Consider the following 26,515-nt stretch of genomic DNA (forward strand, 5'->3'; position numbering starts at 1 on the left):
TGCCATGGTTAGCAGGAAGATGTCTCCAGTTTTAGAGACACATTCTAAAGTATTTAGAGGTGTTATAAGATCTGAAATATGCTTTAAAATACTCCAGAGGGCAGAAAATGAAGCTAATATTGCAAAGTGTTGTGGTGAACTTAGGGGTGTCAGTTACACCATTTGCTTTCCCTGTTCATGAGAAGGACATGCTCTCCCAAGAAGCCTGGACTGCAACATTTGGAGTTCGATTTCTTCTCTCTTGTCCAGCTGCCTGCTGACATTTTTCCTTTTAAAATTTACATCCAGTCAACAATTTGCTAGCCTGATAATGAGCGTGAAGACAGAAGAGAAATCCAAAGAGAATGAGACAAGAAAATAAAAGAACAAAATTAACCAGTCAGAGTGATGAAAGGCTTAGAAGAAGGCTGGGTAACCGGGAAGGAGGGAACATGTGGGTCCTCGTGTCCCAGGACGTCTTCATGACGTGCCCCTCCGACCCTTCCTGCCTTGCTCGCTGGCTTCACCAGGTATCTCTCCAAAGTCAAGTCCTCAATGGTGCGCATCACACCCTATCAACCAGCAGGGTCCCAGGTCCTCCTTCCCACCTCTCCTCTCCAATCGGCCTTCTCCAGCTCTGCAGTCAAATCACATCTGAGAGTCTGTCCGTTCAACTGTTGCAGTCTCCCCATACTGTGGGGAGTAAGTCTGGTGTAAGCCCCTTCCGACCTATCCCATACTCTACTGCCCAAGGTATTTCCTGATTATTTTTCTCCCCAATGCCTCTGTTGTGGAGATTTAATTTTAAGGGCTCTAGCATGGAGCCCCTGGCAAGGGAGAAAAACAGGGCTTTAGCGTCTTCCCAGGCCCAGTTTAGAATCCCAGATCCATCACTCACTTAAATGGGGAATTTGGACCAATCAGTGAACCTTGTGTTCCACAATTTCCTCCTCTGGAAAATGGGTGTGTCAGTTGGGATTAAAAGTTACAATAGCATAGCGCCACCTGCTCCTGGAATGCACAAATGCGCGTTTCTTGATTTTGCTTGCCCACAGCTCGGCATTTGAGACTCCTCCCTAACCCTCTAACCATATTGCTCAGACACTTCAAATTCCAGCAACACCAAGGTACTTACAGTTCCCCAGACGCGGGCTGTGACTTCATGCTTCAGTTCATCATGTAAGTTAACAGTTTTCAAAGTGGGGTCTCTAGAACAGCGTCAGTATCCCCTGGGAACTCGTTAAAAAAAACAAATTCCCAAGACTTACCCCAGACCCAGTGAATCAGAAACTGGGGGACAGGGCCCAGAGATCTGTGTTTTCATGAGCCCTCCAGGTGGTTCTGATGCAGGCTTAATGTTGAGAACCACTGGTATATATTCTCTTCTCTTCTTAAAATGTGCTTTCTCACTGTACCTGTCAAGTGAACTCCTACACATCCCTCAAAACCCTTCTGTAGAAAGCCTTTCCTGGCTCCCATGACCCTAGATAGGGTGATTCATGCTCACCTCTGAACTAATGCTATAGTTTGATTACACTTCTCTGGTTGCTTTTATGACCCTGTGCTATTACGATCTGTTTGGAAGTCTTTCCCTCCTACTAGGCTAAACCTAGGTAGCAAGGAGTACGTCATTATTCTTTGTATTTTCAGCCACTACCAAGGTAGTCCTCACTTCTTCAGGGCTTAGTCCCCAAAGTAAAATTACTGGGCCATCTGGTCGGCTGAGGCACCTGGCTTTTCAGTTAGCTTTTGTCCTCTCACTTTCGCAAGTCTCTGGACACTCTGTCCACTTCCTGTGCTTGAATGGGGCTGCATGTCTCCTTCCCTTTGAATTGCTGTGACCATTACGATGGTAAGTATGTTAAGACAAGATGTCAACCTCTAAAATATAAAGGTGGTTTATATTCCACACATCGATGCCTTGAGGGGAAGGAGAGAAGGCAGAGGAGAAGGAATTTTTCTAACCACTGAAGGCTCAAAACTTCCCGTCTCTAGACTGAAACCTGCTCTCCTAAGCTGCTGTGCCATATTGCCATCTTTTAAGTCTCCTTGTGTTCTTAGCAGAGCTTTCCTCCATCAGATCATAGTCCCTGATGAACTCCACGGGAAAAAGAGGACAGAAGATCGTGTGCACCTGCTCACCCACATGCTTGGGATTTTTAGAGCCAAAAAGAACCGCGTTATCAATAGGCTGCCTTCTCAGAGGTGGTTCTTGGAATGTTTCACCAAGCAGTTGTTTAGAGTTTAAAACACTCCCATTTGTCGTGTGATTGATACACAGTGGCCTGAGCCCTCCGAAGGGAATCTGGTTTTCGGTCCACAGCACGAATGAAGTAATGGTTTCTAATTTGATGTCTCCACTAGACTATCAACTTCCTTTTTTATTTTCCCAAAGAAACTGCCTGAGGAAATTACATCATGCTTTTATTTTGTATATCACATTACCTCTTATAAAAGCAAAGTCTCATTAGCATTATTATATCTTTTTTTTTATTTTGCAAGTGAGTAATCATTAAAGAACTAGCCTTGCTATATAGCTCATAGAATTTACAAAGAATTTAAATAGATGAAACAAAGGAAATGTGTTTGGGTCATCGGGTTCAACATTTAAGTTAGATAAGAAAGGCTGGGGCTGAGCACAGTAGCTCACACCTTTAATCGCAACATGTTTGGGAGGCCGAGGTGGGAGGATTGCTTGCGGCCAGGAGTTGGAGACCAGCCTGGGCAACATAGTGAGGCCCTGTCTCTACAAAAAATACAAAAATTAGTGAGATGTAGTGGTGTATGCCTGAGGTCCCAGCTCTTCAGGAGGCTGAGGCAGGATGATCACTTGATCCCTGGAGTTCGAAGTTACAGTCAGCTATGATCGCACCATTGCACCACAGCCTTGACAACAGAGCAAGACCCTGTCCCTTAAAAAAATTAGCTAACTAAATATAAATTTTTACAAAGGCATAAAGAGAGAAGGGGTTGAAAGTGAAGACCACAGAGTCCTATGACTCCCGGAGTGGTTGCTTTTACAGCATTGTGGTGAGCCAGAAAAATGTTTTATGGACAAATTAAAAAACTGTCTTTTAAAAGTAATTCCGAGAACAATGTGGAGGGTGGCAGTTTTTGTCCTCCCTTAAAAAAAAAAGTTAAGGAAAAAAGTTTAGAAAGTTGTATGTGGCTGGGGGTAGATAATTAAAGAATCCAAGGCATAGCCCCCAACCCCACCTCTTTTGACCACTAGAGGGGGCACATCCCTTCATTCCTAGCCAGCTCCCTGCATCGTTTCCCAAAGCTGTACCTGAAGTCACCCAGGGCTTAATTTTCAGCCTGTGTTCATGCCGCATAGACTTGTCAGGTCTTTGTAATGCTCAATGTCTCTTATTTCTCTTTGTACAGTAACTTTGGCATTTAACTCTTCCACGCTAATCAAATGTACCTGCACGGTTTGGTTTTGTGTTTTTCAAAATAGACCAACCCTAATAAAGGCAATAGCAACACTAGTCCCATGAAAATGGGAACAACAGAGCAAATCTTTCTTCAATCTTAGACTTGCTTTATTTTGTAAAAGAAAAACAAACACCTCTATGTTGTGGTCTTTAAAAATACCCACAATAGGTCGGGCGCGGTGGCTCACGCCTGTAATCCCAGCACTTTGGGAGGCCGAAGTGGGCGGATCACCAGGTCAGAAGATCGAGACCATCCTGGCTAACACGGTGAAAACCCATCTCTACTAAAAATACAAAAAATTAGCTGGGCATGGTGCGGGTGCCTGTAGTCCCAGCTACTCGGGAGGCGGAGGCAGGAGAATGGTGTGAACCCAGGAGGCAGAGCTTGCAGTGAGCCAAGATCGCACCACTGCACTCCAGCCTGGACAATAGAGCAAGACTCTGTCTCAAAGAAAAAAAAAAAAAAACCCACAATAGCAAAGACATGGAATCAACCCAAATGCCCCTCAAAGATAGACTGGATGAAGAAAATGTAGTACATATACACCATGGAATACTATGCAGCCATAAAATGGAACAAGCTCATGTCCCTTACAGGGACATGGATGGAGCTAGAAGCCATTGTCCTCAGCAAACTAACACAGGAACAGAAAACCAAACACTGCATGTTCTCACTTACAAGTGGGAGCTGAGCAATGAGAACATATGGACACAGGGAGGGGAACAGCACACACTGGGGCCTGTTGGTGGGGACGGGGGCAGGGAGAGCATCAGAAAGAATAGCTAATGCATGCTGTGCTTAATAGCTAGGAGGCAGGTTGACAGGTGCGGCTAATCACCATGGCACACGTTTACCTGTGTAACAAACCTGCACATCCTGCACAGGTACCCCGGAACTTAAAAAAATACCCCCAAACAAATGATACAAAGAACATAAGCTCTTGAGTATAACACTCAACTACCCCTGAGTGAATCAGCAACTTCTGTTCTGCACAAAGGAAAACAAAAATGAATCCCAGGTTGGCTTTTTTCCATTCGATTATTGGTTCTTTCTCAACCACCTATGTAACTTGAATTTGCTTAATATAAACTCAATTATATGATTCAAAACTAAATCATGAAGCCAAATAAAGTATAATTAATTCCAAAGCCACGTATCTATTTTATTAATCCCTGCTCATGGGGTTATCCAAGTCATCGCATCTACCATCCCTCTGCATGTTAACATTGTATATTAAAACTGTGTCAATATTCAGAGGCAATTATCAGAGGGACCAGAGAACTTGGAGGCGCTTGTAAACTGCTCTGTGCGTTTTCTCTGAGAGTGTCAGAGAAAGAAGAGAGGTCCCGGCTGATGCCCAAGTGCTGAAGAAAACTACAAGTCATTTGACTGCCAGGTCCCTGATGACACAGGCCTCTGAGGCTGCAGGAATTCCCTGCATGGAGCCTGGGAGGCTGACAACAATTGCTATTTCCCAGGCATCTTGCAGCCTGAGGATCTCGGGGATCTTGATGAGGACTTTGTTGGGACAGACACATGCTGGAAAGAGATGAGTCACATGCTTTCCTGTCGCTCTGCCTCGGGGAGGTCAAATGACTTGGCCAGTATGAAGCCAGAGCACTGGGGAATTGGAGGAAGACCCCAAAATGCTGACTCTCCTACCCGCACTTTTTGTGACATGAGATCAGCTAGTTAACGCCTAAGATTCTGTAACCTAAGATGAGATCGTATGAGCTTTGCTGTCTTTTGTTTTCTTTCCTCAAAATTACTGTTTGATACGTATCATTTTTACTTACTCACAGGCACAGAAATTTCCCTGGGGCTTGTCTAGTTTGATACCTTTGCTCACTAAATCTGTGAAGGCGGATGGTCAGTCCACACTGCCCTTGAACCTGGAGGAGAGGGGTCTCTGTCCTGGGCCCCGTGCTTTAGAGGGCCCCACTCAGAGCCTCTCCAGGGTCAAGGGAATGTGCCAAACTGGAACGTTGCTTCTGTATCAGGCTCCACATTTCCCGGCGCTGGAGGTTCCTTTTGAAACAGCGCAGGGCTTCCTTCAGAGCCTGTATAAGCCCATTCTTCAGGTGCAGCCTCCTAAGAGCAGGCCACTGGTGCCCACGGCCCTGCCCACGGGCCTGCAAAGGGGCAGCTATGGGGTGGTGTGGAGAGATGGCCAGAGCTCGAATCATGGACTGGGTGTCCACATGTGTGGACTACAGGAGGACTCAGACGGGGCAGGAAGGGATATGGGGCAAAAAGGGACATAGGCAGGTGGTAGTCATGCCAGCCCCTCCTGCCCACCACAACCCAGGGCGAGTGCAGGAGTCCCAGCATCCCAAAGGCCAAAGCTTGGCCTTCCAGGTGGTTCTGAAGAGTTCGTTGTCAGAACCGCTTTATCTTGATTTGCTTTGCTAACTTGATTTATAACTTTTTTTTAAAAAAGAGACAGGGTCTCACTCTGTCACCTAGGCTAGAGTGTGGTGGTGCAATCATAGCTCACTGCAGCCTTGAATCCCTGGGCTCAAGAGATCCTCCTACCTCAGCCTCCCAAGTAGCTGGGATTAACAGGTGTGTGCCACCATGCTCGGCTAATTTTTAAATTTTTTTGTAGAGATGGGGTCTTACATGTTCCCCAGGAGTCTCCAACTCCTGACTTCAAGTGATCTTCCTGCCTTGTCCTCCCAAGATGCTGAGATGACAGGCATGAGCCACCATGCCTGGCTTGACTTGTAACTTTTAAAGGTGAGTCTCCATTTGTACTCTTGCCCGGGCCCCCAACGCGTCAAGGGCAGGCCAGTGACACATTAATGTGAAGTCATTATTTGCACGTCTCTGCGGGGTCTATTCCAAGATACGACCTGCAGATGAATGCACATACAGGAAACGTATAAACAACACTAAATGAAAGAATAATTATAAATACTAATTCTCCCTGGTAACCTGCTTCCAACAAATTCCACAGAAACTGTTACATAGAGGCTGAGTGTGGTGGCTCACGCCTGTAATCCCAGCACTTTAGGAGGCTGAGGCAGACGGATCACTTGAGGCAGGGGTTCGAGACCAGCCTGAATATCGTGAAACCCTATCTCTACTAATAATACAAAAATTAGCTGGGTGTAGTGGCGCACGCCTGTGGTCCCAGCTACTTGGGGGAGGCTGAGGCAGGAGAATGACTTGAACCGAGGAGGCAGAGGCTGCAGTGAGCCGAGATCATGCTACTGCACTCCAGCCTGGGCAAAAAAGTGAGACTCATCTCAAAAAAAGACAGAAAACTGTTACACAGAGGCAGAAGGAGCAGATGGAATTTGGCCACGCTGGGTGTTACTGGTTTCAACTGAATTCTACCAAATCCCAAGGCAAACTTCCAGCAAAGCAAGGTGACTGGCGAGCGGCAGGGTCATCTGTAAAGAAATGCTGATGCTCTCAAATGTGTACAGGCACTAGGGGGCCAGCTGGGAGGGGTCCAGGAAGCCGGCTAACAAGGGCACGCCTCTTTCCCTCTGTTCATCTGATTGTCAAGAACTCACCGGTGCGCAGAAGAGTTGGCGACCCTCACAAGCCCCAGGCCCGCAACTGTAGCTTGTGAGTGTTTGCTTTCCGAGAAAGGGAACTAAAAGATGCTTTTTCCCCCTCCTGCTTTTGCTCGGCCCTGGCTCCCTGCAAAATCTACCCGAACAGGTCTGGAGTCACCAGGGACCACCTCCCAGTGCCTTCAAACACGGGGCTCTCGGGCAGCACTCTGGGATCTCAGCACTTTGCCTGCCGGCAAATGAACACCACACCGCTGCCAACCCACTGCCACCACCACGCTTCCAGCTACAACCACGTCTGCCAGACCCTGCTCCCTCTGCCAGGCGTAGGCTCAGCTGTTGTCACCTTCACTGGGACAGCCAGCTCTGATGGCAGTGCCAGCCCTTCTGCAAGATCACAACACTTGGGACCACTGCCACTTCCTGGGGGGTAGTAATAATAACAGCTAAGATCTACTGAGCCCTTGCTCCATGCCAGGCACCAGCTGAGGACTTTACTTGCTTAAGCTCACTTCAGCCTCACAGCCATCTGGAGATAAATACTGTCATTCGTCAGTACAACACTTTAGAGATGAGGAAACTGAGGCTCAGAGAGGTAAAGACACTTGCTCAAGGTCACACAGCTAGACGTGGTGAAGGGACTTTGAGTCTGGGCTCCTGGCCACCACACTCTGCATCCAACCCTGCAGCACCTTGGGTGCTGCCACGCCCTTGGGCTCAGCTGCTGCTCCCAGTTGCCACCCCAAAGTCTGCCCGGCTCTCCTGGAGTCCCTGGCTCTGCCACACTGTGAGGCTTGGCTGCCTCTGGTGGAGCAGCGTCACTTAGGCCACGTCGATGCCAGCCTCCCAGAGGAGCGCGTCTTCTTGACACTCTATCTCTGATGGATCTGTGACAGCAGAAGACTTATGATTGTGTGATGCCCTTGTCTTCTTCTCCCTCAGACCCCAGCCACTGCTATCCTGCATGCCCAGGCCCTTGTGGAGAGAGAGAAAGAGACAGACGCAGAGAGACAGACAAAGACAGAGAGACAGACAAAGACAGAGAGACAGACAAAGACAGAGAGACAGGGACCCAGACGGACAAGGAGAGAGAGGGAGATAAAAGAGGCAGAGACAGAGAGACAGATGAACAGAGAGACAATACAAAAACAGAGTGACAGAGACAGGTGGATGGAGGTAAGAGATGGAGGGACAGATGGATGGAGGTAACAGATGGAGAGGCAGCCACAGACCCACAGGGCAGCAGGGAGGCCCCGACGATGGCTGCAGTCCTGCAAGTAGGAGGTGGCGGTGGCTCGTAAGAGGGTTTTAGCTCAGATGAGAGAAGGGAACAGACACAGGGTGTATTCTGAGGACAGAATTGACAGGGCTTGCTGACGGATGTGAAGGGAAAAGGGAAATGAAGGTGGCTGCTGGGTGTGGGGCCTGGACACTCACTGTAGGGAGGCACCATTCACTGCAACTGATAAGCAGTGTCACAGCCGGTTTTGTGTGTCAACTTGGCTTGGCATGGTTTCCAGATATTCGGTCAAACACCCGCCTAGATGTTGCTGTGGTATTTTTGGGACGTGATGAACACTGAAGTCAGTAGCCCCTGAGTGACCAAAGACCTGCCAGGCTATGGGTGGGTCTCATCTAATCAGGTGAAGGCCTTGGGAGAAAAAGACTGAGGTTCCCCAGGAAGAGGGGGTTCTGCCTTCAGACAGCCTTCAGGCAGGAGCTGCAACATCCACTCTTCCCTGGGACTCAGCTGCCAGCCTGCCCTGCAGATTCCAGACTTGCCAGCCTCCACAATTGCATGACTCAGTTCCTTAAAATAACTTCCTGTCTATAAAGAGAGAGACTATGTATGTATATATATATATCACAGATGACACACACATCCAGGACTCTCCTTTGAGATCCACAGTTGCAGATTCTGCCAACTTGAATGTCTTCTTAGACGTTAGGAAGCAACTCAACCCAAAGTCGTTCAAACCTGGTCCACTCCTGATGCTTCCTCCTTTAAAAAGTGGCACGATTCACCATCCCGTGGCACGAGCCAGACACTGGGAATCTTCCTGGAAGAGACCCTCCTGCTTACTCCTTCTGGTGGGCAGAATCATGGTCCCCAAGTGTCCATGCCCCAATCCCCAGAACCTGGGAATGTTACCAACATGGCAAAAGGGGCCCTGCAGATGTGATGAAGGACCTTGAGAAGGGAGACGGTCCTGGATGATCTGGGTGGCCCCCATGTCATCACAAGGGTCCTCCTAAGAGGGAGGCAGGTGGCTTAGAGTCAGAGGAGGAGACATGGCTGCGGAAGCAGAAGTCTGAGTGATGGGGCCAAGGGACAAAGGAACGTGGGTGCCTCTAGAAGCTGGAAAAGACAAGGAAGGAGATTCTCTCTGAAAGTGGCTGGAGGGTGCACAGTCCCGACACCTTGGACCTACTCCAAACTTCTGACCCCTAGTACTAGTAGAGAATACATTTGCTTTAAGCCTCCAAATGTGTGGTGATTTGGGACAGTGATAGGAGACATGCACCCCAAATCCAATCCAGCAAGTTCCATGGATTGATCCTCCCAAATCTCCCTCCCATAGATCTGCCTCTGCCCATCTCTGCCACTGCCTGCCCCCGGGCCGGCCTCCTCACTTCTCAGCTACTATGCGGCCCTTTCCTTGGTTCATTACCTCTGTGCCTTCCCTTCCACCTCCAAAAAGTGGAGACCCCTCTCCACTTGGCAGCACTGCCCCCACCTAACTGGAACCACTTGGCGGGGAATTGGGGGCTCCTACTGTCCTTGGATGAGACTGAAACCCTAACAAAGGCCCTGAAGGGCCATCCCCTCCCTGCTTCTCCAAGCTCCCTTCCCCCACACTCTGCCTCCTTCCCTGCCCTGTCTCAAGGTCCTTCTTTCTGTCTGGCAAGCCCCTCCAACCCAGGCCTCTGCCCATGCCACTCCCCATCAAGCGCCTCCCCTCCCTCTCCACCTCATTGGCACCTCTGACCCTTCACTGCTGCCTTCCCTTTTGTCAAGGAGGCTTGCTCTGCTCTGTACGAGGGTCAGATCCTGTGGGGATCCCACAATGCATACGTACTTCAAAACATCACCTTGTACATAAATATATCCAATTTTTATCAATCAAAATAAATAAGAAGGAAAATAGGGACTGAATATGGATTTTAGCACAGCCACGGAGCTAAAATGTTTAGAAAGCCAGAGCTGCCCGTAAGCATATCACACCCGCAGTGGGCCCCCCCACCACTGTGACAACATGACAAAAGGGGCCCTGCAGATGAGAGGGGCCTCCACCCTGCCGAGTGTGACCTCCACGCAGGCAAGGCCATGTTTGTTCTCGTCCGTGCAGCCCTTGTGGGGTGCTTGGTGCATGGCAGATGGGTGACCATGTGTGGGGTAAATCAGTAAATCCAGATGAGCTCCGAGCGTGAGCAGCTCCTCTCCAACCCACGTCCATCTGCGCAGCCATGGGGAAGGTGGTCCTGTAGCTTCCTCTCAGGGTTGCCTCCTCTTCCCCTTCTGAATTATTCCAAAACAACTTGGAAAATTCCAGAAAACGGGTTCCCTGGAGTCTTGCAGGTGGTCTCATGGGTCCACCCCTGTCTCCGCTCCATTGTCACTGGGGGAGCGCCGCTGACAAGGGGTTCCACCTTGTGCAGCTCAGTGACCTAAAGTTGATCTAGTTTCCTCTGGTCCCGAGGGAGGAGGACCACATGGCCTGGGGGCCCTGGCTTGGTGCCCTGGCCACGCAGCCCTTCCTCAAGGCCCAGATACCCAGGACCTGACTCATTCTTGTGAACCTGGAACCTTCTTCCCTTCTGTCTCTCCTGGGAACATGTCTTCAGGGGCGTGCAGCTTCTCTCTTTACTGCAGGAACAAGAAAGGCCTCTCTACGTCCACATCCCAGCCCAAGAGGGGTCTCCACCCAGCCCACACTGTCCTGCACCACCCCTTTCCGGAATACTAGCATCCTTTGCCAGCCTCCCTGAGGGCAGAGCTGCCAGACTTAGCCAATAAAAACAGGACAGCCAGTTAAATGCATATTTCAGATTCACAAGAAATATTTTTCAATGTATCTAAAATTCAAATTTAACTAGGCATTCTGCATTTTATCTGGTAACCCCAGCTAAGGGTGACTTCTTAGGCCTAGGGACATGGGGCCCTCTCGCTTCCTGCAGGGCCTAGCAGTGCCACACCCAGCTAAGGACAACCAGGGAGCCTGGCCTCCAGCTGTCTTGAAGAGGAAGAAAGGAAAACCAACATGTTAACTCTTCAGCCACGCATCCTGTTACTTACATCCATGTAGTCAGGAGATAAAAACAGGTTAAACTTCACTAGCAGGCCTCCGAGTCTTTCCCAGGTTCTGTCATGGTTGAGAACCACGTTGCAATGTGTGTGGTTATCAGCGTGGGTCACAATGGGTGCAGCCAAAGATGGTATGAAGAAGAAAGGGCCATTGCTAGATTGCTCTCTATATGACATGGCAGGAATTTGGGGTTTTAGAGTAAGCAGGCAGGTTAGGAAGGAGAGAGCAGGTCAGGAATGGGGAAGGAAGCCAAGTGTGGTGGCTCATACCTGTAATCCCAGCACTTTGGGAGGCCGAGGCAGGAGACTGGCTGGAGGCTGGGAGTTCAAAATCAGACTGAGCAAAAAAGCGAGACCTCCCTCGCTACCTCCATCTCTACAGAAAATTTAAAAATTAGCTGGGTGTGGTGGCACGTGCCTATAGTCCCAGCTACTTGGGAGGCTGAGGTGGGAGGATTACTTGAACCCAGAGGCTGAGACTGTAGTGAGCTATGACAGCACCACTGCACTCCAACCTGGGTGACAGAGCAAGATCCTGTCGCCACCCTCCCCAAAAAAGGTAAAGAGAGGCCCAACAGCATCATGGGAGGTTATGGCCTGGTGTGAGGGCAGCTGTGGGACTCCTCAGGGACAGGAATGGCCAGAGACTGCAAGAACAGAAGTTCTATCATTCAACATGCAGTTGCTGCACACAGACGGAACCCTCCTGTTGCTATAAACCATCAATAAAGGACACCCCCCAACACACAGCCTGAGTCTGCAGTGTCTATGGGGTAAAGGCAGCAGAGTCTACTCCAGCGGTGACTCTAAGAAATGGAAACACCCTGTCCCCTCCTCCAAAATAAGGTGTTCCCGTCCCTGAGGAATTGAGGTTTGTACTTATTTTACTTAAATTATAGAAATACAAACATAGTTTTTTTGTTTGTTTTTGTTTTTGTATTTTCAACTGGCAATAGTATAACTCATTCAACAATTGGTATATATTGGCCAGGCACGGTGGCTCATGTCTATAATCCCAGCCAAGGAATTTGGGAGGCCAAGGTGGATGGATCACCTGAGGTCAGGAGTTTGAGACCAGTCTGGCCAACATGGTGAAACCCCATCTCTACTAAAAACACAAAAGTTAGCCAGGTGTGGTGGCACACACCTGTAATCCCAGCTACTCAAGAGGCTGAGGCAGGAGAATGGCTTGAACCTGGGAGGCAGAAGTTGCAGTGAGCCAAGATCATGCCATTGCACTCCAGCCTGGGTGACAAGAGCGAAACTCCATCTCAAAAAAATAAAATAAAATAAATTAGTATATATCACAAAAAAGGGTAATGCGTTGAGTGTCCTTATTAAAAGAAGGAATGAATATTCAGTCAAAAAAAATTTATCCTGTGTTGTTTACAAAATACATAGCTAAGACAAAATACAATCAAGTTTAAAGGGAAAGGATCAAACATTTCAGAATAGATGGGGGAAATCTGGGGAAAAAAGTAATAAAGGGCATGGCTGTGCAAATATTAAATAATAAAAACCCAGTAATTGGCCAGGTGCAGTGGCTCATGCCTGTAATCCCAGCACTTTGGGATGCCGAGGTGGACGGATCACGAGGTCAGATTGAGACCATCCTGGCTAACATGGTGAAACCCATTTTTTGTACCAAAAATACAAAAAATTAGCCAGGCACGGGGGCGTGTGCCTATAGTCCCAGCTACTCAGGAGGCTGAGGCAGGAGAATGGTTTGAACTCAGGAGGCGGAGCTTGCAGTGAGCCAAGATCGCGCCACTGCACTCCAGCTTGGGCAATAGAGCAAGACTCTGTCTCAAGAAAGCAAAAACAAAACAAAACAAAACAAAAAAAACCCCAGTAATTAAAAGTTGGGATTTGGCTAGAATAGAAATAGATCCAAATAAGAATTTTACTTGCAATATAGTTGGCATTTCAAATCCGTGGAGAAAAGATTTAGTAAGTAGTCACAGAGTAATAACTGACTAAGCAGCCAGGGAAATTTTTAAAATTTGAGTCTACCATATTCCTTACAGAAAAAAACAAAAAGATTGTGGATGGATCAAAGACGTAAATGTAAAAAACAAAAGCCTAAAAGTAGTAGAAGAAAATACAGGGGAACTTCCATCAACAGAGGCCTAGTGACATATACTGAGGCCTTCCATATGGCAGGAAGTAATGGAGCCATCAAAAGAAAATGCAAGCATTGGTGGCTAACAGTCGCTAGGAGCACTGCTCACTGAAAATTAATGACATTGCGACAGCACATGCACAGAATGCAATCATGTCCTCGGGAAACAGCAAGATGTGTGTGCACACCTCCGGTTAGCATATACAGTAACCATCTCAGGAAAGCCACACTGGAAAGTGGCTGCTCTGGGGCAGGGAATCTGGGAATCAAGAATGAGAGTCAGGCTAGACTCTTCTCTGAATTTTCTGATGTGTGCATGTCATACTTCCCCCAAATACAAAATTACAAAAAAGATAATTTTAAGAGATAAACATATCTGAGTCAAACACAACAAAATTGAGTGAAGGTAGGGACATCAATGTAGAACTCAAGCAAACACCATTGAACAGAATGAACCTGGTTTTTTAAACACTTTCATAAAAAGCCCAACTGAGCCCGGGCACGGTGGCTCATGCCCATAATCCCAGCATTTTGGGAGGCCGAGGCAGGTGAATCACAAGGTCAGGAGTTTGAGACCAGCCTAGCCAATATGGTGAAACCCCATCTCTACTAAAAATACAAAAAATTAGCTGGGCATGGTGGCGGGTGCCTGTAGTCCCAGCTACTTGGGAGGCTGAGGCAGGACAATGGTTTGAACCTGGGAGGCAGAGCTTGCAGTGAGCCGAGATTGCACCACTGCACTCCAGCTTGGGCTACAGTGCGAGACTCCATCTCAAAAAAAAAAAAGAAAAAAAAAAAGAAAAAAAGCCTAACTGAAACAAAATCATGCATATTTATAAAATGAACAGCACAGAATTAGAAATACAGAGAAAATTAAACCAGAAGCATAGTGGAAGAGAGTTCCCTCAAACACTTTCAAGATCAAGTAGGAAAATAGTAAATGTAATACAAAGAATCTGAATAATACAATGAAGTTTAATGGTATCCATCTATTTACAACCTTTAATGCATAAAAAAGCCTCATTTATTTGTCTAAACGGAATCAAATCCCGTCCAAGTCTGCTCTCACAGAATGGGCTTCCTGGGTGGTACCAAGACTGACTAGGAGAGATGCCTCTGTCCTGCCCTGTGCTGGTGGTGCTGAGCACCCTGTGTGAAAGCCAGTGTCATTTACACAGATGCTAGTAGCCAGCCAGGAGGGCCCTCCTTCCTCCAGGTCAGGCTTGCATGTGGCTATTTGTTCCCAGGGGCACAGCACTGGGTCCTCAGCAGCCAGGACCCATCCTGGCTCTCCCACTTCTGAAGCATCTCATATAAGAGGCTCAGTCCCCAGCATTCATGGAACCTACCTCTCTTCCCAATCTCAGTAAACCCTTCTTTGTACTTTGTCTAGAAGCACCAGCCTCCCTCCTTATCTTCTCTGGAAACTTCCAGGTGGTTGGCACAAGTGACTTAGACCAGAGATGGGGAAATTTTGTTGGTAAAAAGTCAGAGAAAGAATATTTTAGGCTTTGGGGGCCATTCAATCTCTGTTGCAACTCTGCAACTCTGCTGTTGCAGCATCAAAGCAGCCACAGACAAGCCAAGAATGCATCAACGTGGTTGTGTTCCCATACAACTTTATTTATGGACACAATGTGGATTTCATTAAGTTTTCGTATTCAGAAAATATCAATGTGTTAAAAACCATTTAGAAACACACATATTTTTAGCTTGGGGGCTATACAAAAACAGGAGATGAGCTAGATTTGGCCCGTGGGCCATGGTTTGCTGACCCCTCAACTAGATAATTGAAAATAAAGCCTACTGGGATTAATTCATGGGATTCTAGCAACTAAAAAAAAAAGTTTTAGAAAAAGGATAACAAGCTAAATTAAGGAAGGGAAGAGGATATGATTAGTGATAATAAAAGTAATAAATAAGACAGGAAAATACCCCAGCAGAAGTGATCAACAAAGCCAATGTCTGGTTCTTTGGGGGAGTGGAACTAGAGAGGGTGGCAAGTTCAATAAAGAAAAAAATGGAAAATATAAACATACGATGGGAGGTGTAAGAAAAGATTTTATCAAAATGCCAATGAGATTTAAGAATTTAGAGTTATATACATCTCTAAAATATATCTGAAGGTCCCCCAAAAAGGTAGGTTTTCTCCTAGAAAACTATAAATTATCAAAAAAAAGGGGGGGGAGATCTAAATTGACCTATTAGTTTTGAAAAGAGTAAAAACACTGTCAAAGCTTCTAAGCTGCACCCTCACAGATCTGAGTCATTTTGGATGAGTTCTATCACTTTCAAGGATCAGATGGTTGATTTAAACAATAATATGAGATGTTACCTTAATTTATACTCCAGGCAAGTGAAGTAGGACACAGATTTTATTATTTTTTCTTTTATGAATACCGCCCACGTAGTCCAGGGGCACAGATATTAATCTGTGCTATTTAATTTATTCCAGAATAAGAAGGATAGAAAGCTTTTAAATCCCTGATTAAATGAATTCATAACTAAGGAGTCTCTCTTAAGGTTACGCACGCGCAAATTTTCAAAAATTCACCAAATGACCATAAAAGGTGTTATCTTTGTTATTTCAAAATGACTTAGTACGTTGACAAGTGAAAGGAACAGGAGCATATGATGATCTTGATGAAGGCTCAAAAGTCATTTGGTAAAATTTTAAAATCCTGCAGTATTTTTTCCAGCTTGTTTGACTGCTTAGCTTCATATTCCTTATCTCATAAATGAATTGAAGGCTATGAAAGTTTTTCATTTCAGACCCATCCACAAGATGTGCCCCACAGTGCCATCTCTGCCACTCATCTCCACTACACTTGATTTCCTCTTTATTTGTAGCTTGGGATGAAATGGATAGGACTTTTGGCTCTTTCTCAGTGACTTCAATTTTTATTACATTATAGTCGGAGAATATGACCTGTGGGATTTCTGCATTTTGGAATCTGGTGAGATTTTCTTTCTGGCACAAGGCATGGTTAATTTCCATGACCATTCCAAGAGGATCTGCTGCACAAAGTTCACACACAGTGGACACATCAAGTTTGGTAATAGTGCTAGTTAAATAGCCAGATCCTTCTCTGCCTAGTTGATTTTCAAATTCTGATGGATGAGGGTTAACATATCTTGTTGTGACTGGGAATTACTTAATTTCTCACCATGTTCTATCTTTCAAAGCTATGTTGTGAGCCAATCAAAGTATGTAACTATTTATCTTGTTGACAAAGTATTCGTTTCATATACTGACAATACTACCACTAATTGCTTTCTTTTAGTATTTCCTGATCTTTTTCCACCCCTTCACTCTCAGCCTTTTGGGTCACCCTTTTATTTTAGGTGGTCTCCCATAACCATCATATACACGTGTGTGATGACATTTACAAATCAACTTGAAAATGTCCATAAGTAGCAGAATTTAACCAGTTCACATTTACTATGATTAACGATATGCTTCAACTTACTCCTGCCATCTTATCCTTTCCTGTTTATTTCTTCTCCTGATGTTTACTGGATCAAGTGAGGCAAGCAAAACACAGGGGATTCAGTTCTTTCCAGATACTGCCTGTTTCAACTATAACAACATGACAACAGCTCCAGGAAGTAGGGCTTGCTGCTCTACCACACTCTCCCGTCATCCTCCACAGACTGTAGAAACAGGACTTACCCTTGAGACTAAGTCCCTGTGGGTCTTGACCTTATCTCAGAAAGGGAAGCAGGGGGTGGTGCACAGGGATGGAAGAGTACCGGGGTTAAAAAAAAAAAAAAAAAAAAAAAAGAAGACATTTTGGGGACAGACAGGATGAAGACTAAAGAGGACTAACTTACAGTCAGAGATGCCAGGCAAGTGAGGTAGGACATAGAAATTAGACATGAGAGAACACAGCACCGAGCAATATGAATAGGTTTATTTGAGAACCTAAATACAACCCACACCAGTACTGGGGCCCTCACCCGTTTTACAGCGAGAACTGCCTCCTCTGTAACCAAGACAGACTCAGTTGAGATCTAGTGTTTTCCATTCAGGTAGTCAATTCCTTCCATGTCCAGCCAGTCCCCTCTGAATACCCAGCTGTCCTCACCTATACTCTTTTAATACACCGTCCGCAGAACTGTTCTCTTAAGCATATGACATTGAAACTGCCACACAGCCTACCCACTGGGCCCAGAGTAACAACATACTCACACGTATCCTTCCATTTTATCCCAACGTCCTTTTCCCTCTTTCTTCACAATACAGTGCTGTGTTCTTTTTCCCTCCGTTTATTATACCCATCGTTTCCTATCCATTCCACTGACTGGAACTCTTAGGCACCACTTTTGCTCCTAAGATCCCCGCACAAGTAACCATATGCCAGCCAGTGTTATTTCTTAAAGTCACAAACATAAGCCTCCTTTCCTAGAAAAAGGCATACACCTACATGTACACAAAATTCTGCACGTAACTTAAGAAGGTTCTAGACCGCCCCAAAGGCCGTCTGCAGGTCCTAGGTTTTAAAATTCTGTAAACACAACACCCCCACCATAATTCACAATGCAGAGAAGACCTGGATCAGGGCCAGCAAAGAATTAAGAAGGGGAGGGAAAGTTGGTCTCTCAGTGAAGCCATATTTAGACGCAGCATTTAGGAAGGTAGTCTATAAAATGCATACATCCACCTAAAAATACACAACATCTGTATGTGCTACTTTACTCTAGAAATGTAGTTTATTTACATATGCCTAAATCTGAACAATAAAATCGCTTTGGTGTAAGTGTCATTTTCCACTGATATTTATGCCAAGTTCTTACTGGCATAAACAAACACACGGCCTTGGGATCTCTGGATTTGTTCATGTGTTTCGTAATACGTTAAATGAGAATGATAAAAAAGTAATTCTTAAGTTTCAACTTACTTACGGTTATAATTATTCTACTTCATGTACATTGAGAGTGGAAATAAAGATATCCCAGGCCTCCCTGCCCCTTAGGGATTTGGGTAAACTTGACTCAAAACTCCATTAATTCCATGGCCTGTAGAATCTTTTAGCTACCCTGAAGATTTCTGCATATTCCTCGGAGCTTGTTCTCAGGGGCACCCTCTTCTGGATCCTACATTTACGTGTGGTACTTACGTGTTGCCTCATTTCACCCTGGATACAGCACTCAGCCCTTCCACAGCTTCCATAAGAAATCCACCATGCCAAACACCCCTAACCTTAGGGAGACTTTGTGGTCATGAAGTTTTCCTACACAAGAGCTCAGAACTTCAGACTATCCTACTCCACTAGCTCCCTGGTACCCTCTCCCACTCCCACTCCAAGCCTACCCTTCGTTTTCTTACCTCCGACTACCCCGGGAGATTCAAGTTCTCTCTCTTATCGTGTGGAGCAATTCAGGTCCTACCCGTTTTAGGTGTCCAAACCCACCACAGTGCTCAGCAAAACAAAAAGGATTCCAAGTAACATGACCTTTCTTCCTTAATAGGCAACTGGGAATAGGAATTCGTTATATCACTAAATGCTAGGCACTTTACATGTTTATTTACTTCTCCCAATGTTTCCATGAATTAGGCATTTTCAAAATCATTTTAGAGATGAGAAACTTGAGGTTTAGAAAAATTAAGAAAATGAATATGGTCAGAGCAAGTGCTATATTATCTTCATTTTTCCTCTTTTCCTCTCTAATCTATAGATCTTTACTCAGCTTTGCTATTTATATATGGCTCTTGCCTGTAGTAGTATCCACCTTTCTCATCTTTTCCTAGTACCACTGAGGATGTTTTCCATCTGCTTCTGATATTTGCTTTCCATTCACCTAGTTTTTCAAATTTCTGAGAATATCAGTACACTGTATAAAGACTGATAAATAATTCAAAAATCTTAAGAACAGAGCTAAGAGCTGGAAGGTCCCCTGGAAGGCATCATGTCCATGCTCACACAACACAAATCCCTCTTCAATTTCTGAGATGGTCTGATGAACCAAGCCCACGTTCTCGTGCAGTAGACTATCTGAAATGTTGGGCTCTGATGCAAAGAGTTCTTCCTATCTGAAAGAGGCAATCTGCTGTTTATTCAGGTTTCCAAGTTAGAAACCGTGCAGTCATTCTGGACTTATCTTGGCTCATACCCTAAATCCTAGCAGGCACCAAGAGTGACTCCATCACAGATGACCTACCCCTGCTCCCACCCCCCACCCCCATCAGAAGGGCTAGTTTGGGTTGCTCCCATCCCAATGATGGAACCGCAATGCAGACTTGTCTCTCAAAGCTAGTAGATGCCACAGCCAGTCAGACTCTTGACTGCAGCACAGAGCGTGGGCCCCCTCTGCTTCAGCTGACAGCACTTCACGCCTTCCTGGGCGCGGGCTGCAGTCAGCAGGGGCCAGAGCACCGCTTGGAGGAACTGCCTAGGGGCACCAGGAGGATCACAGAAAGCACCAAAATGGGTCACCCAAGGAAGAGGAGTTAGTTGCCAACATTTTAAGATTAAATTGTGTATGAAAATCGAGGTTGGTGTTTTCTTAGAAGAGCTGTGGGCCTGTATTCCGCCGTGAACACAGAGCCGCAGCCGAGCTGAGGCAATCCTCTCAGTGGACTGTGCTCTCTCCAGTCGGATTATTCCTGACTTGAGTCATTTATTACCTGAGTGGCTGTGACCTCAGACCAGGGTGTCCTCACACCTTGGCGTACCTTAGAAAGGCCCATTCTAGGCTTGTGGTCCAGATGTGAGTATCAACAGCACCTGCTCCCTTCATTCTCAAGTACTTAGTTTGGACAATAAATTACATGGTCACCCTGGGCTTAATGTGCAAGCCAATTCCCCACCACACACCCATACCCATACTGCCACACACAACCACTGAATTCACACAACTACATGTCAAGCACAGAACCCTGTTATAAAGCGATTTTATTAAATTGATTTGGACATACTGTAGGTCAAATAATATTTTCTGAAGATAACAATTATGGACTTTAAAGCTCGACATAAAATTAGTAGCTTCAAAAGGGTTAGTCATATTCCCCAGCAACAGCATGATAAAATAATTCAACTATGTAGAAATATAGAACTCTAGGACTAGCTGGAAACTCGGAAATCATTTAGCCTAATGTTCTCATTTTGAGAGAAAACTAGACTCAAAGATTAAGCGATTTGCCCAAGCTCACATACCTAATAGTAATAAAGCTAGAAATCAAACCAATTTTTCCTAAAACTAAAATTCTATCAATGATATTTCAACTGGCTCTCTATCAACTAAAAGTCTAGGCTTTTCTCTAATGCTCCACACTATTGTGACATGAAAGAGTGATAAGACACTACAGTAAATCGTACTTGTGGAATTCAGGCCTGGAAGGGGCTTTAGCGAATAACTAAGCCAGCCCTCTCTTTGTAAAAAGGAGGAAAAGTATGTGAAGTGACTTACCAAAGGCTTGTTAGCACAGAGGTCTGGATTAAAATCCAGATACTGACAAATTTACCCCCAAATCCCATCTCTAGTTTCATGGCCCACCCACTAAATCATGTGCTCCTTTTAAATCTCCTTTATGCACTGAGGTTTTAGTTATACAAAAACCCCTTCCAGTCAAACAGAAAAAATTAATTCAAATATGGAGAGAAAAATCAAACTTTCAGTATTTTTGTGACTATTTTGAGTAGTTCACTTTCCAACCTCTTAGACAGTTGACAGACACCACTAACCTGATCACCTATTTCAGAGCTTCAAAGATCCTTAATTTCCCCAAAGACTTCCTGAGCAAAAGGACTACATGTGGGAAATCAATGAAAACAGGAATGAGAAGAGAAACAAAGTTAAAAATTTGTTGCTTTTTGTTCCTGTCATTGGGGACTTTTGGTCTTCCAAACATTCCTTGAGTTCCTCCACATGAGTTTTTAATATCAATCTAGCAAAAATTAAAATAAACAAAAAAAGGCCTATGAAAGTCAGGATACTGAGCACCTCGTCATCTCTCCCCCTCCCCACCGCTCGCGAATGCCAGTGCTGGCCTGTTCCTTAAACGCACCGGCTCATCCCCCAGAGCAGCCTGTGCGCTCTGCCAGCGAGTGCTGCTTCTCCTCTGGCCACCGCGGAAAGGCCTCCCTGACCGCTAGCTAATGTCACCCCACCCCCACCCCACCCCACCACTAAATCATCACCCTAGTTTATTTTCTTCATAGCACTTAATCACTATCTCAAACTACATTTATTTGTTTACTTATCATCTGTCTCCTCCACCAGAAGTAAACTCCACAAGAGTAGGGACCTTGTCTGTCTCATCAGTGGTATTCCCAGCACCTAGCACAGTGCCTGGCATATAGGAGGTGTTCAATACATATTTGTTGAAGAAAAGAATGATGGATTAATAAAGACGTTCATGCCTAAAAAAGAACTGATACAGAGTAATCAATGAAGGGGTATCTAGAACTCCTACGCATTATTGCCCAAGATTACAGAAATAGAGATGAAACATTAGTGACTCCTCCTACCATCCACTTCTCATAAGGTCTCCCTAGCTAGGAAGGAGCTCCATCTGTTTACCAAAGGAGCCCAGAGGGCAATTCTGGATGAAGAAAAGCTCTCACTTTGCTTGCTGCTTCCTCCCTGCTATTTACATTCAGCTATTTCCAAAAAAATTCAAGTGAAAAATATGTGATGCAGCCACTAGAAAATAAGTCTGACTAACAGAGACAGTGATGAGCAGAATCCACACAAATAAAAAAAGGTTCAAGGACATATATGTCTGCCAATGACTTTTCTGACAGGCTAAGTGAATGGGTATTGAGTCACCTAAAATCTAAAATGAAAGTTAATGCCATCTAGGAAGGGATGGATATTTATGGGGATTTTGAGGACATATAGGTAGAGTGGGTTCAGAAATAATAGGATATATGGAAAGATATGTAGGGGCTAAATCAAGTAACCTCAGAAATACCAGAACATGATCTTAGTGGGAGCTGTCCGTTTTCCAGTGCAATGCCAGTATGCTTGAATCAAGAGGAAGGAAGGGCATGAACTCCTCAAGGGGGAGTATCTGGGATAGCTTTTAAGCAAAGCATAGATAGAAGATGACTCAGGAGGTCAGGCAATGATTGTGGCTTTTTGTGTAGTCTTTCAACTATGGAGGCATCGTGCTGGAATCCCAGGAAGCGACATCTGTGACTGGGACCTGAGAGCCATCCTGCTGGGCAGACGCTCAGAGATCCACATTCAAAGTCAAGCTGTGGAACATACTTGGCATGAACCAACAAATCAATCTCACATGCGCCTCCTCAGAAACAATGTTCTGCTAGGGACTGCTGTAAATATTTCTTGGGTCAATGTAGGTATATACAGGGTTTCCTTCCTAGTGGCACTTACGGGTTTTAAGATTTTAAACTCTTAGCAAAACGTTTTATATAACTGATATTTTGAGATGGTTTCTCTCCTTTGTGTGGACTCTCTGGTGGATGCAGAGGCTCGTACTCTGACTGAAGGCCTTTCCGCACTCATCACATTTAAAAGGTTTCTCTCCTGTGTGAACTCTCTGGTGGATGCACAGGCTCGAACTCTGACTGAAGGCCTTCCCACATCCACAACATCTATAGGGTTTCTCTCCAGTGTGGACTCTCTGGTGGATGCAGAGGCTCGAACTCTGACTGAAGGCCTTCCCACACTCATAACATTTATAGGGTTTCTCTCCTGTGTGGACTCTTTGATGCATGCAGAGGCTGGAGGTGTGCCTGAAGGCCTTCCCACACTCTTCACATTTAAAGGGCTTCTCTCCGGTGTGGACTCTCTGATGCATGCAAAGGTTTGAACTATTACTAAAGCCCCTTCCACACTCACTACAGACATAAGGTTTCTCACCTGTATGAACTCTCATATGAATTTGAAGATGGGAGCTCCAATTGAAGGCTTTGCCACACTCATAACATTTATAGGGCTTCTCCACTGTGTGGATTTTCTTATGTCTATTAAGTTTTGTTGTAGTGCTAAAATCCTTACCACAATCATCACATTTATAGACCTTCTCTCCTGTATGGTCTCTCCAATGAATATGAAGTTCTGATATATGAAAGAAACCCTTATCACACTTGTCACATTTATGGGGCTTCTCAGCTGTGTGAATTTTCTGATGCATAAAAAGATCTGCTCTCTCAGAGAAAAATTCCCTACACATGGGGCACTTGTAGATCATTTTTCCTATTTGGTATCGTGATTTGGAGGAGAAAATTTCCTTACAATTACTACAGTTACAAGACTGTTATTTCATAGAGTCTCTTATTTGGCCATTTTGGCAGTCTATCTCAGGCTTGCTCTGTTAGGTAAGTTTAAGGTCAGCCTAAGCTTTTCCCTGCCTGTCTTTCTATGGAAGGTTTCTTCCTGCATAGTGTTCCTCACTCAGTATTATTATTGATTATAAAGTGACATTGACTTCCACGTGTATTCTGTAACTCATTAACATAGAACTTTGTTTTAGATCCTGAGTTGTCAACATTCCAAGGGGCTCTCAAGGTGCAAACCTTTTTGTTTTTGAGCCCCTAGAATCTTCCTCTTGTAGAGCAATCTTGTACTTCTCACTTCTAGAAAAAGGACTGTACAGTATATCCCCTGTATCGAAGGATGAGATACTGCTGGCTGGTCTCGAGCCCCTGCAGTTGCCCCTTGAAGAGTCAGTTTGGCATTCTGCCTCCTGCACATCAGACACAAAAGCCTTTCCAGCAAGCAGGCTCCTCGGGGTCCAGGTATGGCAAGCCTTGCTTTGGGGAATTCCCTACATGGGTATCATGCCATCTCCTGTAACAGAAACATAAATAAATAAATTGAAAATGCTTCTATCTGGAAAACTGCTATTGATTCCAAAATTAATTTTATATAAGTGTGACAGCAGTAACACAAACCTTTTTTGGTCTTGAGGAAGAAGCTCGCTTATCTTCCAGAGATGTGTCTCTTGGATTTGCAGGTCTGAAGGAGAGAATTTGTAGATATCATGCTCCTGTTTACAGCTTAAGTATATAATCCAGTTACAACCACTCATTGTAATTATCTGAGCAACATCAAGGGGAACGTTACTGAAAGAGAAAAGAAATCCTCAAAAGACCTACATGTGAGTATGAAAACCAGCTGTCCTGTACAAAGGAACAACAATGAAAATGATCTCCACTTTGAACTTCAGAAGGTACAACAGTGCTGCTTTTGGAGATAAAACATCATATTTGACTTGCCTTCCAATCTACACAAAGAATAAGTACATGATGTGTTGGTATCAAACGTCATTCTCCTACTTGTCTGCAATGATTTCCTGATGTTACTTAAATAAAATCCCAATCCTTAACTCAAACATCTGACCTGCCCCTCTCCCCACCTCATCCCCTGTGCTTCCTGCCTCTGGCTTTCTTTTTCAGCTCTCAAACACTCCAAGCGTTTCCTGCCTCGGGGCCTTTGTACATGCTGTTCCCAGCACTTAAACCACTCCCTCCCCTACTTTGTGCAGAGCTTTGTGGGTCAGCTGCCCTCCTCTACCTAAAGAGGCCCCGGCTAGACTCTGTTTTCATGTCCTTTAATTCCTTTAAAGCCCACATGACTTGTAATTATTGTATTTGTTCCCTGGTTTTTAACCTGTCTCCTGTACTAGGATGTAAGTGCCATGAAGGAGGAACTGTGTGCGTTGCTCTCTGTTACAACCTGGCAATGAGAGGGGTTCAATGAATATTTTCTGCGAATCTATCGAGTATTTCACGACACCCTCTGGCACCCACACACATGTCCTGCTTCATTCTGGTGGGGCAGATAAAGGTACATTTCTTAGTGCCTTATTTCCAGTCTTTTCATGGCCTCCAGGGGACAAAATACACAACAAATAGAATAAGGAGGAGATAAAAGAAGAAAATAAATCTCAAAATATTCACTCTGAAATCTTTTAAGGTTTAGGACTATGTTTTAGCAACCTTTTCATTTCTTTTATTCTATATGCAGTGATACTTTAAAATTAACTAAATGAAATCAATAAGTCTTCTTAAAATAACGCTTTTAATATGTTCCATACAAAGAGAACATGCATGGGTGTTTGAGGAGATGTAATGTTAAAAAGGTAAAATAAACTGGACTGCTTCTAGGTGAAAGTGTTATAATTACAAAATTCAATTAGGTACCCAAAATTTTGGCAAAAATGGTCATATATCTACAAAAAATATGTTTGCATCCATCCTTTGTCCTAGTAATAATTCTAGAATATATCCTAAAGACACATTGGTAAAAATAGGAAATGACTGATATTCAATTATTCACTGAGGCAGTATTTGGCAGCGAAACTGCAAGCAACCCAAGGCCATCGATAGGGAACTAGCTGAATCAAGTATGGCACCTCCTCACAAGGCAAAAAGGAATGAGGACGGCACTGCGCACTGACACAGAGTGAACCAAGGTCACATTTAAAAAAAAAAAAAAAAACCTAAGGTACACAATAGTATATGTTCTATGCTACCTTTTCTGCAAAAAAGGAAGGTAATATATAACATAAACACTCATGCCTGTAATCCCAGCATGCCAGGAGGCCGAGGTGGGAGGATCACTTGAGGCCAGGAGTTTGAGACCAGCCTGGGCAACATAGGGAGACCCTGTCTCTACAAAAAAAATTAAATTAAATTAGAAAGTTAGCCAGGCATGGTGGCACACATCCGTAGTCGCAGCTACTCAGGAGGCTGAGGCAGGAAGATGGCTTGAGCCTAGGTGTTCAAGGCTACAGTGAGCCAAGATTGTGCCACTGTACTCCAGCCTCAGCAACAGAGTAAGACCCTATCTTAAATTAAAAAAAAATAAGCATGGTGAAAGATAATCCAGCATTTAATTTAATGATTACTTATGGGGGAGAATACAGTTGAGACTTCTCTGAACATACTGTTATATAGTTCTGACTCTGGAAACATGCTTCTATAGTCAAAAAACAAAATTAAATGAATATTAAAATAAAGAGAATAAACCTATCATGTTGGTGACATAGCCACAAATGCCTTTTGAGCACAGTACACTGATTGTACATGCCTAGAACATATTCTTTTGACAAATAAGTTGCAAAGAAATCACACTTCTTTCAACAATTTAACTGTTACTGGTGTCTTTTAAAGTAGGTTAATACAAATAAGTAGTTTATGTTAAAGTTGTTAGCCAAGATTCAATATA

General features: G+C 44.8%; 1 protein-coding gene across 15 annotated transcripts in view; it reads right to left on the reverse strand.

Annotated features, from left to right (window-relative positions):
• Positions 1-20,250: 20,250 nt before the first annotated feature.
• Positions 20,251-26,515, reverse strand: part of ZNF664 (zinc finger protein 664) — a 39,325-nt gene continuing 33,060 nt past the window's right edge. For all 15 annotated transcript variants that reach the window (XM_030938920.1, XM_030938927.1, XM_030938923.1 and 12 more), the window contains 2 exons: positions 24,238-24,301; positions 20,251-24,133 (listed from right to left, as the gene is read on the reverse strand). In XM_030938920.1, coding sequence (XP_030794780.1) covers positions 22,749-23,534 — 786 coding nt within the window. In that variant the 5' untranslated portion in view covers positions 23,535-24,133; positions 24,238-24,301 and the 3' untranslated portion in view covers positions 20,251-22,748. The remainder of the gene's footprint in view (positions 24,134-24,237; positions 24,302-26,515) is intronic.

The sequence above is a fragment of the Rhinopithecus roxellana genome, chromosome 10, assembly GCF_007565055.1.
Source record: "Rhinopithecus roxellana isolate Shanxi Qingling chromosome 10, ASM756505v1, whole genome shotgun sequence".
In the NCBI taxonomy this organism is placed as follows: Eukaryota; Metazoa; Chordata; class Mammalia; order Primates; family Cercopithecidae; genus Rhinopithecus; species Rhinopithecus roxellana.